The sequence below is a fragment of the Chiroxiphia lanceolata genome, chromosome 5, assembly GCF_009829145.1.
Source record: "Chiroxiphia lanceolata isolate bChiLan1 chromosome 5, bChiLan1.pri, whole genome shotgun sequence".
NCBI classification, from domain to species: domain Eukaryota; kingdom Metazoa; phylum Chordata; class Aves; order Passeriformes; family Pipridae; genus Chiroxiphia; species Chiroxiphia lanceolata.
Window position 1 is genome coordinate 57,781,435 of NC_045641.1, and position 16,856 is coordinate 57,798,290.

A 16,856-nucleotide genomic window follows, 5' to 3' on the forward strand; every position below is an offset into this window, starting at 1 on the left:
TATTGTGTGTGTATACACACACAGTTTTATTTAGGACCGGGCTAGGCTGCAAAATTAGGATCTTGATTTCAAAGACACTGTAGCCAAAGCAAACTCATTTCAGAGAGCCAGTTTTTTCTTCTGAAAAAAGAAAAGGGCAGAAGCAGATGTGATACGTGCATCCCAATCCCAATTGGCAAGCTTGGGAACACTTGCATCAAGGTTTTGGCCCAGGTTCATCCTCATTTGCAGTCACTAAAAGAATAAAAGCATGGCCTGGTTTTGGAAGGATCAAAGGTGTCAGAAATGGAGTAAGTAGATTTCATTTTCTCCTGTGAGTTCTGATAGTTTTCTCAATAAGTCTTGATTTCTTGTTGGACAACTTCCAGCAGTAACTGTAGTTTGTGTGTAAGATAATCTGAAAGGGTGGGGAAAAAAGGAAGGAAGCTTAGTCCAGAGGAAATCCTGATATATGGCTGAAAATAAGAGCTACATGCAAAGGAAATCTGTACTAGACACTACATGGAGTGGACATGTATTTCATTTACACGGCCACATCTGTGCCTTAACCGCCCTGGCCTCTTTCCCAAGCAGACGAACCTCAGGCAACACTGTCTTCTCCTACCAGTCCTCCTCCCAGCCTTTCAGCAATTATATTTGTTAATAACAAGGGGTTACAGTGTCTGCCTGTCAGTGTCTCCATCCTAACTTTTGGTCTTGGTGCTCAGTCTCAGACAAATTTGACCCAGAGCTGGTGATCTCAAAGGTACAATAAAGTTTAGTAGGAACCAGGGCTGGGGGGTGAAAGTGACCTTCTCAGTTCCCCGTGTTGGCAGACCTCAGCCCTGTCTTTGTTAAAACAAATTTGGCTGTGGAGGCTGTGCCTTGGGAAAGCTGCTTAAGGGGTGCCAGGGGTCATGATTTAGGTTTCATGAGGTCTGTTGGTTATGGAGCAATTTGCATTAGAGATGAGCCCTGGGAACAAACCAGCATCCTGAGTGTGTTTAGGTCCACAATAATCAAACGCATACTTACAAAACAGGTTACGGCAACGGTCTGACATCTGCCTATGAATTAGGACATAGTAGACTGGAAAACCACTTAAAACCGCAATGCATCCGATGCTAATGCTCACAGGGTCTGAGTAGAAAGACATAGCCACTGTGAAGAGGCAGATGATGGTAAAAGAGACAGGAACAAACAGGGGAACCTGGGGAAAAGAGTACAGAAGACTGTCAGGCAAAACTGATGGCTGTAGTAAATCAGACTCCATACATACCAGCACACACTGTATTTACTTCTCCATCTAAAGAACATGAGAAGTATGTATCTGTCCTGCACTGCACTTCTGTACAATCAGATTGCAAACAATTTTATCAGATTCAGAGACCAGTGTGCCCTGTGAGGTGCATGCCTCCTATATTCATGTGCATCAAAATATAAACCTCACTTACAATTGGAAACCAAGCCAGCAGAGAAGTCACCTATGCACCATTGCTCTCTGAATGCCCTGCTCCTGTGCATGCACACATACCTACTTGTCACCTAGGGCAACTGCTGGTGGAAAATCTGAAGCCAAGGATAGAAGTGACACTTTGACTCAAACTGTTCTTTAGTTATAAAACTCACTACTTGTTTTGACGTGCTTTCAGCTTGCCTAAGACTTACAGTGACTAAAACAGGATAAGTCAGACTCCCTCTCTCTATGGTACCTCTACCAAGAATATGAGCTTCAGCAACACCCTGATGAAAGATGAAAGCAGCAGTCAGCACTTTAGCCATACCCTGCTGGATGAGCCAATTCATCTGGGTTATTTAGAGAGTAAATCAGAAGACTGCAATAAATAAGAAAACTGTGAAACACCCTCTCCATCTCTGGATCCAAACTCAGGCAAGTAACTCCTTGCCATAGGTGATGGAGTGAAGGAGCTGCTGTTCTCATCAAGGGTGACAATCTCTCTTCCAGTAATAAAGATCCTATTTGGGATGCTCACCATGCCAAGCTGGAAGAGATCAGTTGCTCTAGATATTGCAGACATCCAGCCATCAAACTTGTGTGCTCCTGCTGTCTTTCCAGTCGGAGCATCCCCTGCCAGCCTCTCCTACGGGTACACACTCATCCTGCTCATCTGCTTGAGAGGCGAGTGAGAGAACTTCCCCATCCTCTTACCGGTGTTTTCTCACCATTTTCAACTCAAAATGCTATAGGGAGAATAAATACCAGCACAGTCGCACGTGTGTCCCGTTTCGTTCTCCTTCGGCCCGCGGCAGGAGCCGGCCTGAGTCCGGCCACTAGAGCGCAGCATGTGCCCGCGCCACCTGCGCGCAGCTCTTCCTCTTGCAGGGGACTGCGCTGGGGGCTTCAAGTGCTTGTAAAACTGGGGAGAGGAGGGGCGGAAAACAACCCGACTGACCAAAAGGCCAGTATTTCCCTCCCTTGCTTAACCAGCGTTTAGGAGCTGTTAAAATTCTGAATCTCTGTCTAAAGCAAAACAGGGCAAAATCTCAGCAACTGAAATGATCAGCAGTGCCACCCACTAATAAGCCTCCCCTGAGAAGCTTGGTTTGAAAGAAAAAGCAAAAACTTATTTAAAGTCTGGTTCTGGAGGCATGCATGAGTGTAGCCAGACAAACTAGGAAACTTCAAACACACTGACAGCAAAGAGCAAGAAGAAAAACTACCCCAAACTTTCCATCAGGATGCCCATAGCTCAAGGAGGAGCCCTGGGAGCCACAGGAAGTGTTTCTGTCCCCCAAGGTTCTTGCTGACCAGCTGCCCACTGCCAGTGGCCTTTGAAGTCTCTTCTCCTCCCCAGGCCTGGCTGGAGGCACCATGCAGGTGTCACTAGAGACAGGAACAAACTGTGCCTGCCTCAAGCACCACCTTGGCCAAATGCCTTCTACACATTATCCAGCAGTGGGAAAGGTGCCCCAAGCGCAAGAAAGCTGCTCCAGCTGACATGAGGAAGATCCCAGCACCCAGCAGCTTAAGAAGGGCCATCAGAGGGACCACTGCTTTATACTAGACAGTATTTGTATGCCAGCAGATGCTTCCTCTTGAGTCAGGTTTGCTCCCAGGACCCCTCTGGCCACTCTTTTTACCCCAAGCCTGATACTCTCCTGCTTCTCAGCTAGAGCTGAGAATTACTTACCACTGAAATAAAATCTAGGCAAGGGTCCCTCCTTGTAGCCCACAAGAGATGAGTGTGGGAACTGCTTTCTGTACATCTCCCAGTTCCCAGCCTGAAACTTTGACCCCCGGAGCAAGTGTTCTTCTAACAGATGCAGCTAGTGACACCACACAGAACGGCTTTGTAGGATTTATCACATCAGGCTGTTTGGGTACATCAACCAATTTCAGGAGCTCTCCACATGCCTTTACTGAGCATCAGGGATTGAGATCCCTTAGAGCCTAAATGCAACCATGACCATGTAATGCTCTAATTACCAGCAAACAAAAGAGAGACTTGACAAGCCTTCACATTCCAGCCTGCCATGTGCATTACCTTGAATGGGCTGTGCAACTCCGGGTGACGGTGGCGATGGACAATGAGCCCCAGGGTGGCTAATCCTATGAAGAGCCATCGGGAAAAGCTGAAGAAGTTCATTAGATGGTAGATATCTCCAACACACACCATGGCAGTGACCAAAGGGAACTGAGCAGTGTGAAAATGAAACAGTCATTAAAGCCTTGTTATGGTCCTCAGATTAGAAAGGGTAATATGGGTCACCTCCTGAAGCCCCCCTGCAGCCCCAGGCAGCTACTTCACAGGCCCAACATTTCAGAGGTCAGAGAGCTTTACAAACAGTGTCACAGACTGAAGGCAAAAGGCCTAAACACAGTCTTCTGTTGTGCTACAGAAAGGAGCAATCCTTTCAAGATCAGCAAGATCTTTGATGCCTTATGTCCAAGGCAGAGCAATTAAAACAAGCAAGATCCAAAGGCCTGCCAGTACACAGGCTACCTACAAAGACACTTGCTAAGTTTTCAGCAGGTCAGCCAAGCTGACTAAGAGGCACTGCAGCAATTAGGAAGTAGCTGGACCATTGCCATAAAACAAACAAACAAACAAACAAACCAAAAAGGAAACCATCTCTGCAAATGTTCATTCCCAGCATTTCCACCGCACCTGGGAATTTTCATTTTCCAAAAAGCCAAAGCTTATTGGTGCTTTCACAGGACAATAACAAGCAGTAACCGTGGTAGGTGGTAGGGAGATCACTTTTAAAAAAGATGTCCAAGGTTATAAGGCAGAGACTTAAAGTAGTGTATTTGTATACTGATGGCACTGTTGGCTCAAGGGGATGTAATACTTTGCAGCCATTTCCTGTATCATGCCTTTTTTATTTTTCAGAGGCTGAATTAATGTCTCAACAATCTTAAAAACTCCTCAGCTTGTCCAGTCTTTGCAGGAAAGCCAAGAATGCAAGAACAGAGCATGTTCACACAGATCTCCTTACCATTAACATGACAGCAGGAAGGGGTGTATGCCTTCGAATATGGATCATGGAGAAGAGAGGAGGCCACTGTCCTTCCCTGGAAGCCACAAACAGAGTCCTAGGAAAAGACAGAGAGCCCTATGCATTAGCATCCTACATCTAGACTAGAAATGAGATCAGTCACTGAACCAACCTGAGGCCACAAGGCACACACTCGCTAACCCAGCCCAGGTCTCCTAGTCAAGGCCACAGTTCTGCCTTTAGCTGCACTTTCAGAGAATCACAGAATGGTCTGAGCTGGAAGAGACCTTAAAAATCACCTAGTTTCAACCCCCTTGTCATGGGCAGTGACACCTTCCACTAGACCAGGTTGCTCAGAGCTCCACTTCGGAGGCGTTTGGAAGAAAAACCCAGTGTTAAGTTCCCATAGCTCTCCCACAGCCAGTTAGTTCAACACAGAGCACAGCCACCATCAGGACGGCTGGAAGCGTCCCCTTGGGTGGCTCATTAGCAGAGACCTTTGCACAAGTCCAAATTGACCATGAATGAGTTCAGGCTGGAAACAGGAGCAAGAAAGTCTCTTACCATCAGAAAAGGGGTTAGTCTTTTCAGTGTAAAGGAAGTGGAGGGATCACAACTTCCAGTCCTTTATAAGAGAAGCTGTCGAGTTTATGAAAGGGGATTGTCGGTCTTGATGCCTATATTTATGTATATAAAATGTATATAAAAAAAATGAAGTGGAATTTCCTCAAATAATAGAGGATTTTCAATCCTCAGGTCAGCTGTTGGAAAATATATATTTTGTCATACTGCCAAGAGGCCAGCTACATACAAGACCAGCTACAAAATGAGAGCATAGAGCTCCTTGCCTCCATGCCTCCTTTGACTCATGAAAGGGCAATTAGCAGGGAGAAGGCAATTGCATCCAATTTTATAAATTTAATATCCACAAGCAAACCATGCTAGAGCATCAGCTGGGCTGGAGCAGGGCCCAAAGCAGCTGGGGCATGAGTGTACAACTGGTTTTATTGCTGTCTCTGTGGCTTTGCAGGGGTGTGGCTGGCAGGCAGCCAGGGAGGCCCCATCGATGTTTATATGGACTTTCTGCAGTGATTATGTTAATGACGCCAGGATGGGGGAGAGAAAGGCAATAGGGGACACAAAGAACCTTTGCGCTGTCTGGAGACTTCTCATCCTCAAAAACCACTATCTAGAGGAACTAACAGGGAGGATTCTCCACACCTGTATTTAATACAGGACTTCAGGCTAGTGGATCAAATACCTCATTATCTTTCATGTTATGAAACATTTCTTTCATTTCAACTGATTTTTCCTTTTGCAATCAAAGTTATGAAACAGAACCTGCTCCAGAGAGTTCTCTCAGCTCCTCAGGACCAGTACAACTTACTTCTCTGTGAGCTCTGTCCTCCTCTCCAACCTCAAGGCTCCAATAAGGACACAGAGTGTGGTAGACAGTGAAGCTGGAAAGTTAATTTTTCCATGGAACAAAGTGTTTCTTATTGCTACAACAAGACTTTTTGAACATCAACTATTGTTTTAGGAATAGCCCATCCCAATAACATTTCACTGACCTCAAAGTCCTCAAGGGAGAGTTTGCCTTTGGCCAGAGATCCTCACAACAGAGGGACCCTGTGCCCTGCAGAAGCGCAGCTGGGTGAACCCAGTGAAAGAAGAGCCAGGTCTCACCAAGCAGCTGCCAACGTCAACAAAGCTTCTAGTTCAACAGAAACCTTGACATTTCACTTTAAACTGGGGATTTAAACTGAAGGGTGGGGGGAGAAGATAAAAATCTTTGTTTGTGATCAGACCTAGCCAGCAAAGTCCAGGCCTGGCCACAAATAGAAAGAATAGAATCTTAGCCAATAGGAACCGTCATGCAGTTGACAACGTGAGAGTCAAAGCCTTATTTTTCCCACAGAAGCGTCTAAAATGCCATTATGTGTATGGAGGGTTGCACAGGTTGCTGGTGCTTCCCTCTGATTCAGTAAGCCAAAGGAATAATAAATCTGTAGGGATGTGACCTTGAAAATGTGAAGATTCCTCCATTCATGGTTCCAAAGCAGGACAGTGCGACAAGGACAGGGACCACAGAGATCAGGCTTTTGAAGGCTCGCTGCACAAAGCTCTGGAGGAAGAGCAAGCCTGACTTTAGGAACATGTGGTGATCTCTAGGAGACATCAGGTTCAAAAGAGAGAAAACTCTACTCCTAAATCTCGCTTTTTCTACTGTCATCTGCAGGCTATTTTTCCTTATCTTTTCGACAAGACTAGAAGAAGTTACTGTTGCCCAGTAATCTGGAGAAATTACAAAGCAACAAAATACTTTATAGGAAAACTACCTCTGAAAGTCTTGCCGCGATCACAGCATAAGCTGACCACGCTGGAGAGATAAGAATAGGGGAAAAACTCACCACAGCCACAGCAGGAGAAGCCAGAACATCTTGTGTTCCCAGGACTGTGTAATAGGAGATGTTGGTGAGCATGTACCCCACAATTACCGTGATCACGGAGATGATGACAGCCAGGGGGATATTTCTACAAGAAAGAGGAAGACAGACACACAAAGAACAAGCTGCTATTCCTTGTTATGCACGGTATTACTGCAGACTGTCGCTGGCACTGGTTAGGTGAGCCCACAAACTAATTCCTCCCATGCTGCATTTGGGAAAGCGTGATACCCCAGAAGCTGGTAACCTAAGATGACTTTTGCCCAGCCTTACCGTTCAGGTCTGACCAACTCTTCGCGCACAAAGCTGGCCTGAAACCTGGGAAGAAACAGGGAGTCAGTCTGGATCATGCTGAGGGCACCTGTCTGCTGCTCGTGAAGCGCCCCCATTCCACCTACCAGCCTGAATATGCGAACATGCCTGCGTAAAAAGCCAGGGGGAGCGTATCCAAAACCAGTGACTCTCTGTCAAAAGCATCCTGGAAGTTTTCAGTGTGGCCTGCAGAGGAGATAAACAACGGACATGGAGTAGGGAAATGTCACAGAGAGGCTTCCTTCCCTGTGGGATAACATCCCTTGTACCTCTCATCCAGACCTGGGAGTATTGTTTGTGACTTCCTTGGAGCCAGACATTCAGATTTCTTTCATTGCTTTAATTTGCAGTGCTGTTGCTGACACATTTACTTCCCCACAGTGACAGAAAAAAATCTATCCCTTGTCCAGCTACAGGAGACATTTCAGGAAGGGCAACAGTGACAGATGGTTGTTTCCAACAGAGCCTGCTATGGGAAAAGGAGATCGTGGAGAGGAGAGGACTCACGTAGCCCTGTCCTTGCTCCAGGCCCAAAATTAATTTTCTGGGTTGACCCCCATTTTCCCTCTCCAGCCCCCTAAGGAGCTGGACACACACTCCTCTTTGATGTGGTGCAGCCAGTGAGGCAGCAAACTCGGTTCTCACTGTGCTCCCTCCTGTTCCCGCTGCCGGAGCGCTGACCCCAGCCCTGCACTGGCCAGAGCATGGGAACTCGGGTGGAGGAGGGAACAGGAGCAGGGACTGCCAGTCTGGCCCCCTGTCCAGGCAGGTTCCCTGCCCACCATCCCTGCTTGCCCACATGAGAAGGACACAGATAGAAAAACAAATAGATTTAAAAAGTAGAGGTGGCTCAGATAGAAAACCTGTTTTTCCAACTCCCCCAATTTTCCTATAAGTTCTGTGCTTGAAATAACAAAACAAAACACAACAAAAAAAAACCCCAAAGTCAGGATTTTCTCTAACTCCAAAAAAAAAAAAAAACTTAGAGAAATGTCTAATGGCCTCTCATTCAAACATAGTTAAAAATAGTTGCATTTCCAACATTTTCAAATCTGGCTGGCCGAAGGTATGGTTTTACGTCTATATTCAGCTTTCCATATTAAAATCTCTTTAAAAGTAAGAGGTGTGAAGCTTGTCTAGTTGGACTTCACCAAGAAAGGGATGAAATGGCATGGAGCATTTGGAGAAAGTTAGGCCTCTTCTATGGAGGTGCTTCTGCAAAAAGTTCAGAGATGAAATTTGGACATTTTGGTTTGAAATGCTGGCCTAGCAAGTTTCTAAAATAAACCTGAGCCAAAGAGAAGATAATGGCAGAGGAAAAGACAAAAGTGCAACAAAAAAAAAAAAAAAAGGCAGAACAAAGCAGGGGAATCAGGCAAACTGGTTTAAAAGGACAAAACTGATTTTTAAGTACAAAAGAAATGAAGTCAAAGTGAAAATAGATTTGAAAAAAACTAACCCAAAATGTAAGAGAGGGCCTGTTGGGGTACACTTTTTATGTTCTAAAATGATGGCTGATAAGTCCTGGTGCATAAAACAGATTTATTGTCTGCAATGCATTGTCCCTCATGAGTCACATTAAATACAACCTGTCATACTGGGGTCTCTTAGTGAATTCTCCCTCCAGATGTCACCAGCACTTATCCTCCCCACTGGAGGACTGATGCCAGGACTCCAGATTGTCATTTGAAGGCATTTCTAACCATAATGGCTTGGGATTTCTAGCTGCAGGGCAGTCCTTCAGTTCAGAAGCGCTGCCAGCCCGGGAAGTGGGGGTTGGGGGGGGGAGAAATCTTTGCATGTTCAAAGGAGCCAACTCCAGACATCAGAAAGAAACATGAACATGGAGCCCAATGCCTGTGGTGTTTTCTCTGCAGAGGAAGGTAATAGCATGAAGGGAGGGAGCAAGGAGCAAGCTTCCTCCCTTGAGTGGGAATGACTCGGGTTTTTCTATAAACTGAGGCTTGGATGAAAGCCAGTACTCTTGTATCATTCCCAGAAGATACTACTAGTAGGGTTTTTTAGCCCCCAGTCTGAATGTGAGCATGCAAGCCTGCAGGATTCCATTGTAAGTTCCCTTAATTACTGCCCATCTGGATTTGGAGAAAAAAAAACATTAGCATAAGCCACAGAAAGGTTAGAGATGCCATGGCCACAGTTCAACTGAGGGCTGGTAACTCATTGCACAGTTCTGCCTGGCTCAGGTCACCGTGGGATGCTGTCACACACCCTTAATGTCCATCAAATTTGTGCTTTGGAAAGATTTTGAGCCATGCTGGGAACAGGCAAGTCTGACTCCAAAGAAAGACCATCTGCAGAGCAAGGTGCCTGTATGACCCCGGGTAGGATCACACAGCCTAAGGCACTAAGGCCCACTCAGTTTTGGAGAAAGCACCACGTAGCCAGGTGCATCAACCCAGTGCTATGATGTAGCTTAGTGACAACTACGCTGGTCTCAGATTATCTCCCAGATAATTCACATCCAGCACACAGACAGAGAAAGCTCCTGTCAGCTAAACGATCACCACCCTTGTCACTTGGGATCGATAAAAGCTGTGACAGGCGGGCACATCAAGCACCCTCCCTCAGCCATGCAGCAGCAACACCTACCCTGGGCCAGCAGCATCATCCCAGGCACGATGATGAGTGCAAGAGCCAGGAGTTTAACAACGGAGAGAGCTGTCTGCAGCCGGGCACTCCAGGTGACACTCCAGGAATTGAGGGTGAGGACCATGTCTGGAGAGAAGACCACACTGCTACAGCTGTAGCCCATGTTTGACACACACAGGAAAAATTACAAATGCATTCCCTGCTCTAGGGATGCCAGGGACAAGACTGCATCTTTATGCAGGATGTTCAGGGTGAGAGATGTCAGAAAACATCACAGGTATGGCCCAGTGTACAGCATTTGAAGGGTAAGCTGCGTTATGCTCCTAAAAGAGACCAGGAGCCTGGTTCCTGCCAGGTGATCCACACCTGTCTGAGGGAAAGATGCAAGAGCGCCGGGACATCTCAGTAGATGCACTGCACAGCGTTGCCTGTGCCAGCACACAGCAATCCACAGCAGGCAGGACAGTGTCACAGGTTGGATGCACCAGGCAAGGAGTCCAAAATCTTGAGCCTTACACCCTCTATCCAGGTGGTATTTGCACAGCTATACATGAAGAGTTTCTGCTCCCATACCTGGCAAAATCTCCCTGACTTAGGGCTCCAGCTGCTCAACAGGGAGGCCCATTCCTCTTCTTGGAGAATACAGTGACCCAAAACCATCAACCACCTTGAATCAGAAAGTTTTGTGTAGCCGAGAAGGTAAGACAGGAGCCAGATTCCACCATTATTTCAGAGGATATTCAGAGGCACCTTAAGTGCCCCTGGTCTGGGGCAGAGAGGCTCCAGAACAGACAGTCCCATAAATGTTAGTACTTACAGTACCCCATGAGAGACACAAGCTTCACTGCAGGGACAGGGGCTGCACAGGGGGCAAAGAATGGCTCCAGCATGTACCGTCCAAATGCCAAGGCAACCACAGCACTGTTGGCAGGCCTGAAGAGGGGTCAGAGTGGGGGAGGGAACTGAGCACAAACTGGTCTGAGGACAGCTGAAAAATGGCATGAGGTAAAACTGCACAAAACTTGGAAGGGGTGCAAGTTTCCCCACCTGGCTTAATCTTGCTCACTCATGCAGATGGTGAGTTCCCAGAGTCTCTTTCATAGTTTTTTTAACCCTCAGTAAATGGGTTAAAAACCACATGCTGCAAAAAGATTAATTCCCAACTTGAAAGCAAAAGTTGAGATTAATCATACTGAGCAACGTGGTGTGGTTCATATGTCCTGCTTCATCTCAGCTTACATGAAGGACACAGGTTATTGAGAAGTGAGGACTTCCTTTTTACTCTTAAAAAAAGAAGCCATTCGCAATGTTCTAAATTATTTCACTTGGGGCTAAGCCAGAAAGTTGTCTCCACTTTCTGAATCTGGAGAAACCAAAAAAGTTTCACAATGAAAACAGAAGATCTGAAATAAATCTGGCATCTATTGTCAGTCTCTGAAAAATACCATGGCTCTTGGGGGAAACCAGCTGCCAGGGGAGAAGAGAGATATTCTTCAAGCACAAAACATATTGAACGTGTGTAACTGTTTACTCATTATGCCTTCTTCTTTTTATCACTGAAAAATCTTTAAAAATTGTTCAACTTGTTTCTACTCTTTCCTTTACAAACTGTCTGGACTGTTATCTGGCATCATAACTTTTTGGTTTCTAAATTGTCACTGCATCCAGGAAAAGGCAAACAAACAAAATCTCTTACCTGATAGCAAAAAACTCTGCCCACAGGAATAAGAAGCTTGGCAGAGGCCCTAGCGTCTCCAAAATGTAGATATAATGTCCTCCAGACTTGGTGATTCTTGTTCCAAGCTCTGCATAACACAAGGCACCTGGAAAAGTTCAGGTAAAAGTTTCCTGAGTAAATCATCCCATGGATTTTCCCTTTTCTGTGTGACTTTTCAGGGATTGAATGAATACATTTTAAGTTAGTAGTAAATTACAGGAAGAAGCACAAATCTTACAAATCTTAAGCCCTGCCTATGTTGGATTTGCTCATCAAAAGAAATCCTAAAACACTTCTCTTCATTGAGCATGACTCTACTCGCAGTGGAACTGAGCACTGTTGGATGTGACCCTGTGAAGTAAGAGCATCTCTAGCTGTGCTGTCCAGTTCTTCAGCCAGCTAAGGTGGCCATGGAAGGAGAATGCAAAGGAACCTGGTGGTGATATGGTCATGCCTTTAAGTCCTGTGGCAATCATGCCATAATCAGGTCATGCCGATGGTGGCAACCTCAATTTTTCCTGCCTCTCTGTTGGGAAATCTGTGCAGAATCCCTGTCCAAAGCGTAGAATGTAGGCAGACAGCTCGTCTCATTTTTTCCAGTGGGTCCCTTTACATGCTCTAAGCATGCATTTAAGTGCTGTGCTGAACTCATGCAATGGGACTTGCAATACCCCACTTGATAAAAAAAAATCATGAAAGAAAAAAAAATCATAAAAGAAAGCAAGCCAGCCTTTTTAACACTCTGTAAAAAGGTGTCAGAGAATTGACCAGGGGAGGTCATCAAGCTGATAAAAGGGAAGAAAAAAAAAACAACAAATTCAGCTACAAAATACAATAGCTTCATAAAGATGCTCCCAAGGCCCTTCCAGTAGAGTCTATCAAGGGATGCAGGGGAGAGAGAAACCTTTACAAGTGTAGAACTTGGGCTACATGATTAGCACACACATTATCATTTACTGCTCTGCTTGGTTAAAAGAAACACCATGTTCACATTATATCATAAGATTTTCTTCAGGCAAAAGTGCATCAATCACCAAACAACCACACATAAGCTGTAATGTGAAATACTGGTACACATACACTAAGAGCAAGAACCACTCTTGTTGTCATATTAACAATTGAATATCTCGATTTCTAAACTTGCATGTACATGTCATGGTGTCAAAGTGTTTTTTTCACATGGAGTATTTCCCCTTTCTTGTTTCTTTTTTCTAAGTTACAACAGAAGAAGAATGTTAAAGTCGCCCACTGTAATAAGCATCAGATTTCTCTCTTGGGCTGAGATCTTGCAGTTGTCCTAATAGCACCTTTAGAGAGTTTCTGAGATGGTGATTTTATATAGTTAATGAAAGAAACTAAAAGCCATGTGTTTTATCCATTTTAACTTTATGAATTGTATTATTTCAGAAGAACTAAAATGAAACTGTCATCAAAAAGACAACCCTTTGTGAGAAAAGACTAGTATTAAATGCCAGAAAACAAGCCAAGGGTAACGCACAGAAAGTGGGGCTGAACTGATCTGCTCCATCTCCTGCTCCACTGCAGCATCAGACATACCCACACCATTTCTGACAGACACCCAGACACCCACCCCCAGCTGCTGGATACTCTGCAGTTCCCCAGGCACTCTGCTCTAGGGCTTTGCTATTCTCTCCAACAGAAAGGGGATATCCCACGTGGCATATTGAGACTGTCCCTTCTTGCCCTTTTCACAGCGTCTATGAGAAGCACAGCACAGCCTTTCCATTCCATTTTAAGAGCCTACATCTCCCTTCCACCTTACAGAAGGAGTCCCCTCCTTGTCCTCCAGGCTGAGACTCCATCGGCAGTCACTGTCACTCCTCTGCCCTGGACTCAAACGTGAATTGATATTCACAGATGGTAGGTGCTGGAATTTTGTCAGTCACCCCAGGGGAATCATTTGAACTAACAACCACCCCCTGGCTTTTTAAACTTTTGTTTCTCTTGCAGTTGGAACCAAGTATTTTGAGTTTGTTCATCTTCCAACTTTTTATACATGAAAACGTGCAGGCTCTCCTCACCTCTCAGGTACTTAAGCAAAGGCTGACAAAGCTCACCACTCACCAAACATTGAGAGAAGCCCACAGGCAAACCAGACAACCAGGGAGAAACCCACAGTGCCAGTGTTTTTCAGTACTCCTTTTGGGGAGATAAAGATGCCACTGCCAACCATGCTGCCGATGAGGAGCGAGAAAGCCCTCAGCAAAGTTATCTTTTGCCTCAGAAAGATGGCCTCTTCTTTCTTGTCCTTCCCCATTCTTCTAATCACAGAGGAAGGTCATGCATTCAGAAGCTACAGTCTCCCAGGTGTCCTCAAGGCTCACCTGTAAGACAAGGAGTTAGGGATTCGAGGATCTTCTTTTCTGGACAAGATTTTTTTTCAGAAACCTGTCAAGATCTGTTGAATCTGTTCTCCTCAACTGCAGGATGCACCAAACAAACACAAGTGCACAGAACACAACTGGTATCATCTCTCACATCAGTACAACTCCCAAGAGGCACTTTAAGTGTTTTCTTCCTCTTCTGTCAAGCAGCACAGAGCATTACATGTTGCATGCCACATTTCAGGATATGATTTGCAAATTTGACTTTGATACCCAGACTGGAACTGGTCAGGTTAGGGTTAATTTAATGGAACCTAATTTGGGGGTACATTGATTTCAGCTTGCTGGCAGAAAACATTTAAAGTTGCAAACCTAACAATTAAGACCTTGAGGATCTCTGAGGTTAAAAAACATTAAGCTGCATTAGTTGGTGTGCACAGATGATTTAACCTTTTTTGCTTTGTATCCACTCTTCCTGAATAAACAAGCCTTGTTTTTTCTCACTAGTTTCATTTTATCAGTGTTTCTTAATATGGTGTCAAGCCTTTTTGCTCTCAAAGTATTGAAGAGTCAGAAATAAGTACTGTTTACAATTGCAAAACAGAGCATAGTCATTACTATCAGACATGTCATTTCTTCCATTAATATAAAAACTTTCTTGGTAACAGGAGCAGTGAAGCTTTTCCTAGAAAAGAGGGAACTTCAGAGACTTCAGGGATCACATGAGTTGAACCAGATCTAGTTCGCTCCCAATGCAGCAACCTCCCACTTCCCTGCCTTGTCTGTCCCCTGTCTCTCAGTCCTAGGCTGCCACCTTCACCAAGAAACTCACCTTTTGCTCAGGTAGGTAAGGCGAATTCAGATCAGTTACTGCAGTCCAATTTGCTGCAGCAAACCTGTCTGTAGTTTTTGTAACAGCAAGGTAGATACTTTACACTGCTAATTATCCCCGGTTGAGCAGGCAAGGCAAGTATGGAGTAGATAATCCCCACACATCCCCACCAATACTCAGACACTCAGCTTCAGTGTTTGGGTTTTTTTTTTTCATTATTCTAATGCAGTAAATTGGAAATATATATAAATTATATATATATATATATTTGCCCCAGCTGCATGTCTGTATACTATTGCGAAGTTACACCGTACATTAGACTCTATTTTATGGACTTACTGAATTATTTAATAATTACAGTGGTGTGTCTGTGAGGAGATATTGGTCACCTATAGAAGCAGATTTAAGCAGCCAGAAAGTGCTTTCTTGATAGTCTGTATTTTCTACCTATAGATATAAATGTCCCCTTAACTTTGAGGGGGACAATTCTTGTTACCCACGATACTTATTTGCATGCCCTGTGTAAACTCAGTATAACCAAAGGCTTTTCTCCCCCATCCCCAGCTATTTTCCCACCTGGAGACCGGCAGGAGGAAGTGGGGGTTATCACTTTCTCTGCACACATATGTCTAGCACATGCAGAAAGCCCTCTCTCCTGCCAGCAGCATGAGCTGGTTTCTCTGAGATCATGCCAAGCCTGCACACGCATCTTCCCAGTCAAACCAGCCAAGTTTAGTTATTAAACCCCTAATGAGTCCCGGAGGAGTCCTTAAGGCTCAGATGGGTCACATCAGCCTCGTCTGGTCCCACAGAGCTGCTCCTCAGAGTCCCAAAACCTCACAGGGCTGCTGGAGACAGTGGCTCTGGAGGAGCAGGGAAAGACCCCTGGGAGCTTCCCAACCCCTCAGCTGCAGTTCTCTCAGACACCAATTAATTATCTTAACGTGAAATACCAATATCATCTGGTATTTCTCAGCTGAAATGAGAACCACACAGCATTCATTTGCAGGGGTGAAACACAGAGGCTCACCGAATTGAAACTGAAGAGAGATGCTGTGCACAGCTGTGCCTAAAACACTGTTCTGAGATAATTAAAAGAGCACTTATCTGTTTGGCTGGGCTTTAAACCAAGCAGGTGCATTTACAATCCATCAGACTCCCATTTCTTGCTGGGATCCCGAAGCAGCAAAAGACAGCGTCTCTTTGCAGGTTCTGAAATTACACAGAGAGAGAAGGGGAGGAACAAAAAAAGGAGAGATCAAATCAAATTTACTGACCAGGTTAATGATCCAAAGTAAACATCAAATTCCGTACTTCTGTCCTCGTGAGTTTTTTGTTTTGGTTTTTTTTGTGTTTGTTTTTTTTTTTTAATACCGCTGCCATGTAAAAGTATTTGGAGATAAAACAGTCCAATCCAGTAAATCTGAGACACATGAAATCTATCAGGATTTGTTCCAGAAGCTGTTGAAGGAGGAGGAAAAAAGAGGTAAAAGGAAAAATAATATAAAAAGTAATAGAAAGAGTCACCTAGCAGAGTCTACCGCCTGGAGAGACCATTCCTGCCTGCTCTGCTTTCCAGCTACAGTCCAATACCAGGCACATTAAAATGCAGAGATGTTAATCCTTGTGGCAATGCTTAAGAATATTCACAATGTGCTTGGCACAAAGGAAATAGGCAAAGCTGCTTTTTGTTCACCCCTTTGACTTAAAATACAGGTTCAAATAATTCTTGTCCCAATATGGGGTACCTTTGCATGAGACAGATCATCAGTCAGCAGGGCTGGAGAAAAACCTTGCTCAAACCTATTTCACAACTTATCACACATACTGGATCTTTACTCCCTTGTTCTTCATTTATACTGACTTTATTGTTGGTTTGGTTTTTTTAGCTGTTAATCTTACCTCACAGGCACCGCAGCATGGATGGAGATGGAAAAGACAGGCATAAAGAGAAAATCATGTCTGTTATTTGTCTAGAAGCCCCAGCTGAGAGCAGGACCCACTGTGGTCAGCACAGAGGCAGAGTAGATGTTACTCTGCTGAAAAGCTAGTGAGATAAACAAGCAAGTTGGAAAAAGCAGAGGAGGGAGACAGCATCATTCTCAGCTGGGGAGCTGAGACCTAGAGCAACCAGTGACCTTCCTCCTCCTATC

The 16,856-nt window shown here is 44.9% G+C and overlaps 1 protein-coding gene across 5 annotated transcripts; it reads right to left on the reverse strand.

Annotated features, from left to right (window-relative positions):
* Window positions 1-13: 13 nt before the first annotated feature.
* On the reverse strand, window positions 14-15,915 carry LOC116787651 (cystine/glutamate transporter-like). 5 transcript variants are annotated; one of them, XM_032689446.1, is made up of 13 exons: window positions 15,811-15,915; window positions 13,612-13,873; window positions 11,506-11,632; window positions 10,627-10,742; window positions 9,810-9,935; window positions 7,286-7,385; window positions 7,161-7,205; window positions 6,852-6,975; window positions 6,462-6,565; window positions 4,441-4,537; window positions 3,486-3,635; window positions 1,015-1,189; window positions 287-397 (listed from the first exon to the last, which is right to left on the reverse strand). In XM_032689446.1, the coding sequence occupies exons 2-13, from the start codon at window positions 13,802-13,804 to the stop codon at window positions 333-335; spliced, it is 1,422 nt and encodes a 473-aa protein (XP_032545337.1). In that variant the 5' UTR covers window positions 13,805-13,873; window positions 15,811-15,915; the 3' UTR covers window positions 287-332. The 5 variants fall into 5 exon arrangements, 4 of the variants coding, with proteins under 4 accessions (XP_032545337.1, XP_032545338.1, XP_032545336.1 ...); XM_032689447.1 differs by having other exon boundaries at window positions 13,612-13,871; window positions 15,734-15,915; XM_032689445.1 differs by having other exon boundaries at window positions 13,612-15,915.
* Between the last annotated feature and the right edge of the window lie 941 nt (window positions 15,916-16,856).

Bases quoted from the DNA above. Each gene is read 5' to 3' on its own strand.
- LOC116787651 (XM_032689446.1), bottom strand. From the start codon at position 13,804: ATGGGGAAGGACAAGAAAGAAGAGGCCATCTTTCTGAGGCAAAAGATA. The intron at 10,743-11,505 runs GTAAGAGATTTT...ACCCCTCTTCAG, and splicing joins GCAGAGTTTTTTGCTATCAG to GCCTGCCAACAGTGCTGTGG. The intron at 7,206-7,285 runs GTAGGTGGAATG...GTTTCTTCCCAG, and splicing joins ATGTTCGCATATTCAGGCTG to GTTTCAGGCCAGCTTTGTGC.